The sequence below is a fragment of the Dipodomys ordii genome, unplaced genomic scaffold (genome assembly GCF_000151885.1).
Source record: "Dipodomys ordii isolate 6190 unplaced genomic scaffold, Dord_2.0 Scaffold23, whole genome shotgun sequence".
NCBI lineage: Eukaryota > Metazoa > Chordata > Mammalia > Rodentia > Heteromyidae > Dipodomys > Dipodomys ordii.
The window spans coordinates 2,853,407-2,867,762 of NW_012267239.1; the positions used below are offsets into that span (position 1 = coordinate 2,853,407).

The 14,356-nt window shown below is 49.6% G+C and overlaps 1 protein-coding gene across 1 annotated transcript in view; it reads right to left on the reverse strand.

Moving 5' to 3' along the window:
* Sec14l2 (SEC14-like 2 (S. cerevisiae)) overlaps positions 1-14,290 on the reverse strand; it is a 28,681-nt gene extending 14,391 nt beyond the window's left edge. The window contains exons 1-5 of the mRNA XM_013014499.1: positions 14,161-14,290; positions 11,766-11,841; positions 3,614-3,657; positions 2,741-2,800; positions 2,336-2,524 (exon numbers count right to left, since the gene is read on the reverse strand). Of these exons, the coding sequence (XP_012869953.1) occupies positions 2,336-2,524; positions 2,741-2,800; positions 3,614-3,657; positions 11,766-11,841; positions 14,161-14,214 (423 nt within the window). The 5' untranslated portion in view covers positions 14,215-14,290. The remainder of the gene's footprint in view (positions 1-2,335; positions 2,525-2,740; positions 2,801-3,613; positions 3,658-11,765; positions 11,842-14,160) is intronic.
* Between the last annotated feature and the right edge of the window lie 66 nt (positions 14,291-14,356).

The following is a 14,356-nucleotide window of genomic DNA, read 5'->3' on the forward strand; positions in this document are numbered from 1 at the left end:
ACACACACACACACACACACACACTGAGTTCAACCCCCAATACCAATAGTACATGTACACACACACACACACACTGCTTGTCTAAGAATGGGCGGTCCATGATGAAATTTCACCTCCCATTAAAATACAAGGTTGCAAGCCAGGCCCCACTGGCATATGCCTATAATCCTAGCTACTCAGGAGACTGAGAAATGAGGATCACAGTTCGAAGCCAGCCTGGGCAAAAGAGTCCCCAAGAAACTCTTCTACTGAAAAATCAGAAATGGCGCCATGGTTCAAATGGCAGAGGACTAGCCTTGAGTACAAACAGGCTAAAGGACAGCAACCAGGCCCTGAGTTCAAGCCCCACAACTAAGAACAACAACAACAAAAAGGAGCAGCCAGGCACTGGTGGCTCACGCCTGTAATTCTAGCTATTCAGGAGACTGAGATCTGAGGATCACGGTAGCCCAGTTAGGAAGTCTGTGAAACTCTTATCTCCAATTAAACACCAGAAAACCCAAAGTGGCACTGTGGCTCAAAGTGGTAGAGCACTAGCCTTGAGCTGAAGAGCTGAAGGACAGCATCCAGGCCCAGACTTCAAGCCCCATGACCGGCCAAAAAAAAAAAAAAGTAGCAATATTTAAAAAATATTGTTTGTGGGCTGGGAAGGTGGCTCAGTGGTAGAGTACTTGCCTTGCATGCATGAGGCCCTGAGATCCATTCCTCAGTACCACATAAGCAGGAGTGGCGCTGTGGCTCAGTGGTAGAGTGCTCACCTTGAGCTGAAGAGCTGAGGGACAGCACCCAAGCAAGAGTTCAAGCCCCAAACAAACAAAAAAAAAGAGTTCAAGCCCCAAGACTGACCAAAAAAAAAATTGTAGTGTTAGGGTTCAAACTCTTGGCTTCCTGAATGCTAAGCATGTACTTTATCCACTCGGCTACATTCCAGCTATAGTCAGTTCTGGCGGGTAGGAGGTGTGATGGGGTATGGTGGAGAGAGAGAGAGAGAGAGAGAGGAGAGAGAGTGTGCGTTTGTATGTGTGTATTAGGGTTTGGACTTGAGGCTTCATGCTTGTTAGGCTAGTGCTCTACCATTTGAGCCAGTCCTACTTTGTGCTGATTATTTTAAAAACAAACTCTTTTTTTTGTTGTTGTTGTTGGTCCTGGGCCTTGAACTCTGGGCCGGAGTGCTGTCCTTTGGCTCTTCAGCTCAACGCTAGTGCTCTACCACTTGATCTACAGCACCACTTTCAACTTTTTCTATGTGGTGCTGAGGAATCAAACCCAGGGCCTCATACATGCAAAGCAAGTGCTCTACCACTGAGCCACCTTCCTAGTCCTAAAAACAAACGGATTTTTCTACCTCAACTGGCTTCTAACTACAGATCTCAGCCTCCTGAGTAGCTAGGATTACAAGTGTGAGCCACCAGAGCCTGGCTAATTTGTTTGTTTTGTTTTTGAGACAAGGTCTTGCTCAGTAGCCCAGACTGACCTAACACACTAGCAGTCTTCCTGCCTCTACCTCCCAAGTGCTAGATTACAGCTGGTTTGGTGTTGTTTTGTAATAAAACTAAGTTTACTCAACTTAAAGGACTTGTTTTTATTCTGAGATCAGATCATGCCATTTCTTTCTTTCTTTTCTTTTTTTTTTTTTGTGTCAGTTGTGGGGCCTGAACTCTGAGCCTGGGCGCTCTCCCTCAGCTCTTCAGCTCAAGGCTAGCGCTCTACCACTTGAGCCACAGCACCACTTCCAGCTTTTTCTGCTTCCATGGTGCTGAGGAATTGAACCTAGGGCCTCATTCATGCAAGGCAAGCGCTCTACCACTGAGCCACCTTCCCAGCCCCAGATCATGCCATTTCTATAGACTGGGGACTCATTATGACAATAACAGATGGTCATTTTAACTCTTTACTTGGCAAAATAAAATCCGGCAGGCCAGGGTGGAAATGAAGTGATAGAGTGCTTGCCTAACATACATAAAGCTATGGTTCCATGCCCAGCACTGCAAAATGAAAGAAAAACACTATGGCAACAGTATGATCATCTCTAAATCTTTGAGATTTCAGTAAGCTATGAAGCCTAAAAGACTGGCTATATTACAACCCACCTTTTTTTTGGGGGGGGGCAGTACTGGGACTTGAACTCATATCCTCACATTTGCTAGGCAGGCACTCTAACCATTGAGCCATGCCTCCAGCCCTCTTTCCTGTAAGTGTCTTTTGAGATAGGGTCTCAACTGCCCAGGCATGCATCTTACACAGTTGACGCATCTTGGGCTTCCTGGTAGTTAGGATTACTAGAGTGAGCCCAGCGCTCGCTCTTGACCGTGGCAGGCCCCCATTCATTACCCACCTTGGTGGTCTGGCGGGCACACTCCTGCAGAAGCAGTTCGCACTCCCTTATCTTGGTCCTGAGAAGGTCTTGCTTGGTGGCTGAGAACAGCAGCCCTTTGGCATCCAGAGGCCCAATGATATCATAACAGATCGGGCAGCCATCCAGGTCGTAGCCACATGTGCCCCCAGCCAGATACTGCTTGATCACCTGTACAAAGACACCAACATCGCCCCTGCTGGGTGGGCCGGGGGTGCCCACGGCTTCCCAACATCATAGTGCTTTAGTGTGGACTCGAGTCTCCCCCTTCACATGCCTTTCCCTGGATACCAACAGGTACCTAATCAGAACTCCAGCCCCCCCTCCCCAGTCCAATAGGCTGAGAACAGAGATGGAGGGGGGTCGGGGAGGAAAATTCATCCTCACCTCGGGAGGCTGCCAACTCGTGATGTTATCTATATCCTTTTGCTTCCGGAACTCCACATGCTGTAAACACACAATCAGAAACTTTAAAAAAGCAGGAGGTGATGGGCTGGGAAGGTGGCTTCGTGGTAAAGTGCTTGCCTAGCATGCACGAAGCCCGGGGTTCGATTCCTCTGTAACACATAAACAGAAAAAGCCAGAAGGGGCACTGTGGCTCAAGTGGTAAAGTGCTAGCCATGAGCAAGACACTCAAGTGACAGCCCCTAGGCCTTGAGTTCAAGCCCCAAGGCTGGGGAGGGGGGGAGAGAGGGTGGAGGGGAAGCAGGAGGTAAAAGCCAGGTGCATTGACTCAAACCGGTAATCCTAGCTACTCAGGAGACAGATCTGAGGATTGTGATTCTAAGCCAGCCAGGGCAGGAAAGTTAATAAGATTCTTATCTCCAATGAACCAGCAAAAAAGAGGAGGTAGAGCTCTTATTCAAGTGGTAGAGTGCTAACCCTTACTGAAAAAGCTCAGAGACAGTGGCCATACACAGACACAGGTACACACACACACACACACACACACACACACACACACACACACGCCACCAGACCACAGATGGTCACTACAAAGCGCTAGGCAGGAATGAGGGAAAGAAAAAAAAAAAAAGAGGCCTTGTGCATTTTAAATGTCTCAGCAAGCAGGAGCAGATGATCCACCTCAGCTAGCGGAGAACTAGGAAAATCTTGCCTTTGCAGAGCAAAAGGCCAGAGGTAGGCTCGTGGCTGTGATGGATAGGGGTGGGAGGGGATGGGTAACTGAAGATCAGGAAAGTGAGATTCTGATTGGTGGACGAGAGGTAACAGTAGCATTAAGAGCCAAGTGGATCTCACCTTCCGGAGCATGGCCTCTGACTTCTGCAGGTCAAAGCTTCGTGCTGTAACAAGAAGACACTATCAACATCAGGCTAGCAAACCCAGTGTCCCAAGAGTATGAAGAGTAAACCTGCTTGCTGATCACATGTATGGTATATATGTGCACACCAGAGGTGAGCCAGGAAGACGACACAGAACTAGAGGGAATCAGGGAAAACCAAAAAACAGCAGAACCCATCAGCTGCACTGGACATTGACCAAAATGAACTAAGCAACTTAATGGCAGCGATGGGAGGGAGGGAACAAATAGGAAAGAGGGAACAGCTGATGCTATGCAAAACAAAAGAAATGTACATACCACCCAATGTGGAAGAAATAACTGTATCGCAAAGCTCATAGAACTCATAAGTGTTATACACAACTTGCTCCAGGAAAGTTAGAATGTGTTTGTGACTTTATCTGAGCATCACTATCCCACAATACTGTGAAATTTGAAAAATTATGTAATCACTTAATCATAATTTAAAAAAAAAGAGTAAGCCTGCTTCCAGCCTGGGTATCACCCCAGCTAACTCAGATCACCCCACATCCAGAGGCTAATGGGAGGGTCACAGAGGGCTTGTGGGATATCACAGCCAATGTGTTTGTGGGCAGAACAGGTCAAGTTTAATGAATTGGGGAGGGGAGCATTGCAACTTCAAGGTCAAAGAATTTTACCCCAGTGGCTGGGCATAGTTGGCTCATGCCTGTAATCCTTGCTACTCGGGAGGCTGAGATTGGTGGATCACACTTCAATGCCAACCAGGCAGAAAAGTCCTTGAGACTCTTATCTCCAATTAACCAGCCAGAAGCAGAGCTGTGGCCCTAGTGGTAGAGCACCAGCCCAGCACAACGTAGCTAAGAACATGAGGCCTGAGTTCAAGCTCCAGTGCTGACACAAGAAGAAAAACAATTACACGCTAGTGGATATGATCAGGCAAAGAGTCTTATCTCTTCTGAGGGAAAGTGAACCCTGTACCCCCTTATCAGTTGGCCTTCCCCTCACAAACTTTTATCTACTACGCAAGTCTAAAATCCAGTTCAGAGACATTGACCCAAGTTCAAAGATGAATGTTGGGGGACAGTGCTGGAAGATCCCTCCAACCAATCCTGTCATGTCCCTAAAGACCCCGACATCCCTTAAATAGACTACAACAGTTTCCCAAAAAAGTTTTGTGGATCAATGCCCCCAGTGGCTCACGCTTGTAATCCTAGCTACTCAGTAGGCTGAGATCTGAGGACTGAGGTTCAAGGCCAGCCTAGGCAGGAAAGTCCATGAGACTCCTCTCTAGTAAACCACCAAAAAAACAGAAGTGGAACTGTGGTAAAATGGAAAAAGCCCAGGCCCTGAGTTCAAGTCCTTCTGTACACACACACACACACACAGTTTTCTGGATCAGTGCTTTATCTTGTCCCTGAACCCCTGCTCAGGTCACACACACACACACACACACACACACAGTTTTCTGGATCAATGCTTTATCTTGTCCCTGAACCCCTGCTCAGGTCACATACACACACACACACACACACACACACACACACACACACAGAGTTTTCTGGATCAGTGCTTTATCTTGTCCCTGAACCCCTGCTCAGGTCTGAACACAAAAGATCCTCCTGCCTCACATTTCCAAGGCCCTGTGCTCCTAGATTATCTGAGCTGCTACTACACACACCCCTTCCCTTGCTAGGTTTTGAACTCAGGGCCCTCCTTGCTGAGCAGATGCTCTACTATTTAAGCCACGCCTCCAGACCTACACTTAATTCTTTTTTTTTTTCTCTTTCGTGCTTGTCCTGGGGCTTGAACTCAGGACCTGGGTGCTGTCCCTGAGCTTCTTTTGTTCAAGGCTAGCACTCTACTGCTTAAACCACAGCGCCACTTCTGGCTTTTTCTGAGTAGTTTATCACAGACTTTCCTGCCCTGCTGGCTTCAAACATGATCTTCAGATCTCACCTTCCTAAGTAGCTAGGATTACAGGCGTGAGCCACCAGCGCCCATCTCCTGCACTTAATTCTTGTACTGAGGTAAGATCTACTACAGAGACACTGAAGGAAACACAATTCTCCAGATACCAGAAAATTCTGTACTATCACCCTAGATCTTCCCTCCTCCCCTCCTGCCAACCTTGGGCCCTTTAGCTATTCCTTACATTCAGCTCTAAGACCATTCAAATAACTTCCCTTTGGATTCTCTCCAACTTGCCGGGGCCCCCTCTTAAAGTGAGCTATCCAGGGTCGATTATAGCTCCAGGTGCTATTTTCCTTCTTCAATAAACCCCAAGAATTTTCATAGCAACAGTCCACACCCTCAGATCAGTCAACGGAAACCCCCAAATCCTTTACACCTGGGCTGCAGCTAAGCCTCCACCCCTCCTTGGAAAGGTGGGACTTGCCGCCCACTCTTATCAAATTTCATCTCTGCCCAATCAGCTTCCTCCCATCCTTTATAGGGTTTCTGAGCTCTAGATTCTGATGCATTTGCCCATCTGACTGATGAACTGTAGTTCCTGGCTGGATGAGTGTATGGATTTATTTGGCATCTAAATATGTGGACAGTCCTAGAACCCTGACCAGACAGAATGACCTCTGGACTGTCACTGATGGGTGCCTTCCTCACCACTTGCTGAGTGTACACAGATCTAGTCCTGGCTCTAACCCTCTAATCCTAGCTCCTCAGGGGACTGAGATGTGAGGATTGAGGTTCAAAACCAGCTCAGGCAGAAAGAAAAAGTCCATGAAATTCCATCTCCATTTAACTAGCAAAAGAACACAAAAAACAATAAACCCAAAACCTTGAAACTAGAAGCATGTCTCAAGAGGTAGAGCACCAGCCATGAAAGGAAAAAGCTAAGCAAGAACTCAAGGCCCTGAATTCAAGCCTCAGTACTGGCAAAACCAAAACAAACAAACAAAACCCTGACCAGGGCCACACTGCCAGCAGTTTTGAAAAGTGGCCTTGGAACTTTTAACGATCAGTCTTCTCATACCATAGTGACAATCTGGAACAACTTTATTTGTTTGTTGCTTGTTTAGTGGTGCTGGGGATTGAACAAAGGGCCTCTTGATTAATGAACACTCTACCACATGAGCTATACTCCCAGTCTTTTTGCTTTTAGTTCATTTTTCTTTTTCTCTCTTTTTTTTTGGGGGGGCGGGGGGGGTCGGTCATGGGGCTTGAACTCAATTCAAGGCCAGAATTCTAGCACTTGAGCCACAGCACCACTTTCAGTTTTCTGAGCAGTTTTTTGGAGGTAAGAGTCTCATGGGCTTTTGTCTGAGTTGGCTTTGAACCTCAATCCTCAGATCTCAGCCTCCAGAGTATCTAGGATTACAGGTGTGAGCCACCAGCACCTGGCTTTTAGTTAGTTTTTCAGATAAGGCTTCAAGCTAACTGTGCCTAGACTGCCCTCCAACTATGATCCTCCTACTCTGCCTCTCAAGGAGCTGGGAGCATAGACATGCACTACCATACCCGGCATGGTACAATATTTAGAGAACTATAATGTGGCTTTGCATCCAACGTCTTCTACCTTCTGTATGCAACCTTGGGCAGGATACTGCATGTCTCTGATCAATCATTTAATAAACCAGAAATATTAGAAGGACATAAAGCAACATCTTCTCATGAGAGGAGCTAGACCCCAGAAGTGGGAAAGGATACTCTTATCTTCTTAAAGAACCAGGGGTGTGGTGGTGGTGGTGAACTGTGAGGGGGGCGGGGCTTATCTGAAGGGAAGCTCTCCAGTAAGCCCTTATCTGCCAAGGTTCAGCATCCATAGCTTGTAAGGCCCTCAGAATTGCTCCCGGCTCTGGACCTGGTACTCCTCAGATCTGCTGAGCCAGGCCTCTCCCAGCTCCTACTCCCCACCGAGGGGTGGCCCGAAGCCTGGCATGGGGCATTGCCAGAGAACCCAGCCCTAACAGTAGCCACCCTGTGCTCTTGTTTGACCACACCCTAGTCCTAAAAATGTGTGGGAGGCTCAGATCTGCCCTTCCTCCTCACGGCTGCCCCCCTCTTCCATGTGTTAGCCGTTTCTTTGACTCAGAGCTCAGTCCCAGATCGGGGTCAGCAAGTGGGGATTTGTGTCTCTGCTCAATGTCTGGGGACTGGCAGAAAACTGAACTCCAAGCCCACACCTGACTTAGAGAAAGACATTCTGTGTGTGGGTGGCTAACAAAACATTTCTTTTTAGAATCAAAGGGAGAAAGAGAAAAGGGTTTGCTTTTTGAAAGCAGCAAAAACCCTAATTCAAATTCATAATAGGGTCTGACCAGGCCTGAGCTTCTGCCCAGGAAATGTAAGGCACAAATTAAATACTAAGGAGACATTCTGTTTGAAGAGGTCAGAGCTTGGATCGGTGGTAGTGCTTGCCTTGCATGCATAAGATGTGGGCTTGATCCTGAGCACCATTCAAGAAGAAAATAAAAGGGTTTTTTGGTGGTTATTGGCTTTTGTGTATATGTGTGTGTCAAGCCCTAGGGCTTGAACTCAGGGCCTAGATGCTGTCCCTGAGCTTTTTTGCTTGTGGCTAGGGCTCTACTATTTGAGCCATAGTTCCACATCTGTCTTTTTGGTGGTTATCTGGAGCTAAGTCTCACAGACTTTCCTGCACAGGCTGGCTTTAAATCATGATCCTCAGATCTCAGCTTCCTGAGTAGCTAAGACCACAGGCTTGAGCCACTGGCACCTGGTTAAGAAAAGTTTGCCCAGCACTGGTGGCTCATGCCTGTAATTCTAGCTACCCAGGAGGCTGAAATCTGAGGATGGTGGTTTGAAGCCAGCCAAGGCAGGAAAGTCTGTGAGACTCCTATCTCCAATAAACTACTCAGAAAAAGCCAGAAGTGCTCGCTTTGAGCACAAAAAGGCTCAAGGGCAGTGCCTAGACTCTGAGTTTAAGCCTCAGGACTGGCAAAAGAAAGAAAGAAAAGAAAAGAAAGAAAGAAAGAAAGAAAGAAAGAGGGCTGGGAAGGTGGCTCAGTGGTAGAGCGCTTGCCTTGCATGCCTGAGGTCCTGGGTTCGATTCCTCAGCACCACATAAGCAAAAAGAAAAAAGCCGGAAGAGGCGCTGTGGCTCAAGTGGTAGAGCGCTCACCTTGAGCTGAAGAGCTGAGGGACAGCGCCCAGGCCCAGAGTTCAAAAAAGAAAGAAAGAAAGAAGGAAGGAAGGAAGGAAGGAGGGAAAGAAGGAAGGAAGGAAGGAAGAGAGGGAGGGAGGGAGGGAGGAAGAGAGGGAAGAAGGGAGGGAGGAAAAGGAAAGGGAAGAAAAGAAAAGAAAGAAAAGAGTTTATATGAATTCTCAGGAATGACTGGAAAGAGTGCTGGGCAGGAATCTCAAACCCTAAGCTCTGCCCTGATTCTGCTTTGCGGTAGCAGTGCAAGTCCCTCTCCTCTCTAGGTACTTGGTGAACAAGGGGGCCCCCTTATGCCAAGAGGGGGGGTGGGTGGGGAAAGGGCATTAGGTGTCTGGGAGACCAGCTGGCAGGACTCTCCTAGATAAAAGAGAGCTAAGAAACCATATTTTTCTTCTTCCTAGCAGGAGCTCCATAGCTGCATCATCTTGTGGCTGGCCCTTTAAGAAGGTCTTCCCACCTACCCACCCACCCGCTTCTAGCTCCCATACTTCTGCAAATGCTGGGCCAAAATTTCCTCCAGCCTCCCCCAGGCTACCCTTCCATCCTCTCTGGGTGAGATCACAGCTTTTTTTTTTTTTTTTTTGGTGAGGGGGGGTGGTGGTAGGAGAATGGGAAAATGACAGGTTCCCTGAGCCCCACGTGGCTCTCCTGGGTGCTCAGGTGCATCTCTAACAGGTCAGCTTTATTATATTTCTGGAAAGCAAAGGAAACTACATGGTTGTCCTCCTGAGATGTGAGCCCTAGGTGTCCACAGAGGAGTAATTGCATGGTTTATACTTTAAGATCTTGGGATTTGATTCTAGATCCCAACTTAGAACATTGCTGATTTAACTCTCAATGGTGTTTCCTTTGTTATTTCTTTTCCTTTTTCTTTCTTTCTTTTTTTTTGGAGGGGGGGGGAATCAGTCATTGGGCTTGAACTCTGGGCCTGGGCGCTGTCCCTCAGCTCCTCAGCTCAAAACAGGCACTCTACCACTTGAGCCACAGTGTCACTTAGGGTTTTCTTGTGATTCATTGGAATAAGAGTCTCATGGATTTTCCTGCCCAGGCTGGCTTTGAACTGTGATCCTCAACTCTCAGCCTCCTGAGTAGCTAGGATGACAAGCATGAGTCACTGGCACCTGGCTTTTTTTTTTTTCTTTTGTCAATTATGGGGCTTGAACTCAGGGCCTGGGCACTGTCTCTGAGCTTTTTTGCTCAAGGCTAGCACTCTACCACTTTGAGCCACAACTTCACTTCTGGTTTTCAGGTGGTTCACTGGAGATAGGAGTCTCACAGACTTTCCTACCTGGGCTGGCTTTGTATCGTGATCCTCAGATCTCAGCCTCCTGGGTAGCTAGGATTACAGGCATGAGCCACCAGTGCCTGGGCCCTCCTTTGTTACTTCTAGGTCTAGTAATATAGTTTGCATAAATTTTAAAAAAGAGAGAGAAAGGTGTCAGAAGAAGAAAGGGAGGGTAGCATATGACCTAAATGACAGAGAAAAGAAGGAGTCTAACCCTAATACTAGAAAAGGAACACTCATAACTCAATCATGTCATGTCTTGCCTAGACTAGATATTTGATGTTATCCTTAGGTACCACTGCCAAGTCAGGGCACACTTGGATCTAGAACTCAGAGTCTGGAGCTCCTGAGTCCCTCACATTTCCATGCACAAGATTCCACTGCTATTAAAATAAAACAGCCAGCCTCTCTCAGGGACCAGAGTCTGTTGTGCTGACCCTGGGATTTAAACTCCGGGCCTTACACTTTTGCTTGGCTTTTTCTGCTCAAGGCTGGTGTTCTCTTCCAGTGTCTTTTGATGGTTAATTGGAGATAAGAGCCTTACAGCTTCATCTGCCTGGGCTGGCTTTGAACATTGATCCTCAGATCTTAGCTGAGTAGCTAAGATGATAGGCGTGAACCACCAGTGCCCAGCCAGATCCTAGTTCGAACCTTAGCTCTGTCTCTGGCTTTCCACAAAGCGGGGCCTAGCTTGGCCTCAGTTTCCCTCAGTCAACCAACAGAGCTGATTTATGTCGGAGATGGAAAGAGGCCAAGGCTGACAGGGAGCAACCAGGGCCTTTAGTCTCCTCTGTGCCTACAGCTTGCCCGCAGTCTTCACCTCTCTGAACCTCGGTGGCCTAGCTATCCAATAGGGTTTGCAGGTTTCTAATTACCAAGTACCTTCTAGACTCAAGCATGGGGCAGGGGGGTGGTAATTATAGCCCAGGGACAATTTAAGGCCCACAAAATCATTTGGTACACACCAGGAAAATGCACTTAGGCTTCTCCTATGTTTTGGCTGCCCATGACCTATCAGCTTGTATTGATAATTTTGTAGGACCCATAAATAACCTTTTATTTATTTTTTTTTTGGTCGGTCATGGAACCTGAACTCTGGGCCTAGGTGCTGTCCCTCAGCTCTTCAGCTCAAGGCTAGCGCTCTACTACTTGAGCCACAGCACCACTTCTGGCTTTTTTCTTTTTGCTTATGTGGTGCTGAGGAATCGAACCCAGGGCCTCATGCATGCAAGGCAAGCATTACTACCACTGAGCCACCTTCCCAGCCCCATAAATAACATTATAAATATCCAGTGAGCTGGGAGCTAGAGGCTCACGCCTGTAATCCTAGCTACTTAGGAGACTGAGATCTGATGTTCAATGGTCTGAGATCTGAAGATCAAAGACAGCTTGGGCAGAAAAGTCAGTGAGATTTTTATCTCTCATTAATAAGCAAAACAAACAAACAACAAACAATAACAACAACAACCAGGAAGTAGAGCTGAGGCTCAAGTGGTAGTGTGCCAACAAAATATCTAAATGATCCTTAGCAGACACAAGGTTCCCACCCTCGCAAGGCTGATTCTCCCACCCCAAATTCTCAGATGGTCAGGGGTGGGTTTCCAGGAGTTGTCAGTCTGTTTTCTGTTGTCCAGAATGAGCCTTTGCCCAATCCAGCGCCTCTCCCTGCGCCCTCCCCACCCCAGCCCCAGCTCCCTCCCTTTTTCCTCACCTCGGAGCCAGCGCAGGAGAAAGTAGTCATCTGGGTTGGGCAGGATGGGCAAGACGTCCTGAACATTCTCCCGAAACTGCAAGGAGAGGCAGCGGAGTAAGTGGCTGTCCCCACACCCGGCCTAGCCTCTCTCTGGGGACCTTCTATAGGGGCCTTTATGGACACTTCTTTTACATGAATGGGTGCTGCACACACTAGCGGAACACATGCCAGGTGTGATGTGTGGGGTGCTAGGTCTTACCAGAGGGGTGCTGGGTAGCAGGAGAGGGGAAAGAAGAGACGGGGACACTTTCCTACCTTGCTGTGGGCTTGCCTATTGGCACTGGAGTGGGCAGATGGGCATGTGCCTGGTTAACTGCAGGAATGGGCGTTCTGATTTGTGCCACAGTAAATGTCAGTGTGGGCCCAGCGCACGTGATTTTGGCACTGTGTCTCCAACACTGCTCACTCGGATCCCCTTGGAGCGTCCCCAGTCTTCAGATGAAAAAATATTAACCCAGGGAGGCTCCGTAACACATCCAAAGTCAAACAGCATTACAGAGATGAAAATCTGGGTCTATTTTTCACACTAGAGCACACACTCTCCCCACCACAGTTTTCTACCAAGTCCTTCTGCCTCTCCCTCCTTGGTAGTAAAAGGGAAAAAAATAGTAGAAGGGAATGGTGGTTCCTGTATGACTTTGTGTAAAATGGCATTTTTTTAAACTGTGAAAATACTGTACAGAGGGGTTACAATTACATGGGCAAGGTAATGAGTACATTTCTAATCAAGCATTGTTGCCTCCTCCTTTGTTTCCCCTTCCCTTCCCATCTCCTACCCCCCTCACCCCCCACCCCTAAAATGACATTTGAGCTGGGCCTGAAAGCAACAGGAGATGGAGGTTTAAAGAAAAGAAGAAGAAGAAGAAGTCCAGGGCTGGGAAGGTGGCTCAGTGGTAGAGTGCCTGCCTAGCATGCATGAGGCCCTGGGTTCGATTCCTCAGCACCACATACACAGAAAAAGCCAGAAGTAGCCCTGTGGCTCAAATGGTAGAGCACTACCAGCCTGGAGCACAAAGAGGCTCAGGGACAGTGCCCAAGCCCTGACGGGCAAGAAAAAAAAAAAAGTCCAGGGGTCAGCAGAAAGCCATGAAAGGAAAAAAGAAGTGGCTTCTCTAAACAAGAAAGGTGGACAGTGACCCCCAGGGACAGGCCACACCCACCTCTAGTCTCTCATCATAGGCCAACAGGCTGCAGTGTGCCCTCCCTAAGCCTGCGGTCCCCACCACTCACCTGTCTCTGGTCACTGACCTCCAGGACAGCCCCAGAGAAGCCAACTGTGCCTCTTGCCTAGGTCAGCAGGGTTCTCTGACTCTCCCCTCCCCCCCCCCCAGCTCCCAGAGCTTCCAGATCGCTGTTCCTTGCTGCTCCTCCAAGCCATAGGCATGAAGTCAGCCCGGACCGACCCTACCCAGCTCCTGTGTCCACTTTAATCGCTACCTAATCCCATCTCGGCCCGGCTTCCCTTGCGAGTGAACTCGGAAGCCTCCCTGCCCAGGCTTGGGGGTGGTTGGGGAAGGGTGGGGGGGAGATTCCACGGAACCAAATTCTCCCCATTGATCCTGCAGAAGAAACATCAGCCCCCCACTTTCCGGCCAATGGAAAGCTAGCCCTGGCCGTGGAGCCCTGGTCTGGACCCCAGTGATGCTGGCTCAGAGAACTCTTCTCCCCGAGATCACCTGTGAGGAGAGGATGGAGGAAGAGACCCCCAGCACTTAAACCGTCATCCCCCTCCTCAGCCCAGGTAAAGCCGAGTCCATCCCCCTACCCCTTTCCCCCTGAAAGTACCAGCCAGGCTGGGCTCCGAGTTTCAAGACAGGGGTGGAGGTGAGGCTTGGGATTTGCCCAACCTCACCCCATCCCTGGGAGTCCCAGGAAAGATCTTAAGTGCGCACACAGAAGAGTCGTTTGCCTTCAACACTAGCCGGATGCGACCTCATTTCCTTGCACGAAGAAGGGAACAGAGAAGGACAGGGCTTAGCCCAAGGTCACACAGGCGCGACCACGGTGCCCAGCCAGGGGCTATCCCAGTGTGCTAAGGAGCTGTCCACCGCCCTCTGCCCCGGCCACTGCCCTTTCGAGGGGGAACCACCTCCGGGAAGCGGGGCGGGGGGAAGCCCTGCGGCCCTGCCGCCAGTCCCCGCCAGCCCCGGGCATCAATGTTGCCTTTGTGCCCCGGGCTGCCCGCGAGGGCTTCCCGGGGGCCGCGGACCGGGGTGGACAAACTTCCCGGGGTCCCGGGAGAGGGCGGACGCTGGGCATCGGCCCCGAGCGGGGCGACGGCCGCGCGCCCTCCGGGGACCCCAGCTCCGTGCCCCGAGGCGGGGCCGCGCCCTGGGGCCCGGCGACGGCTCACCTTGGCCAGGGCCTCCTGCTGTTTGGGACTCAGGTCGCCCACTCGGCCGCTCATCGTGGCTCAGGCTCGGGGCGCGCGGCGGCGGCGGCGGCTGATGCAGCCCAGACGCGTCCTGGTGCAGCACCGCCAAGTCCCGGGCTTCTGCGGAGCGGCGAGGCGCGCGGCCAAGCCCCGCCTCTTAAAGGGTCCCGCGGGG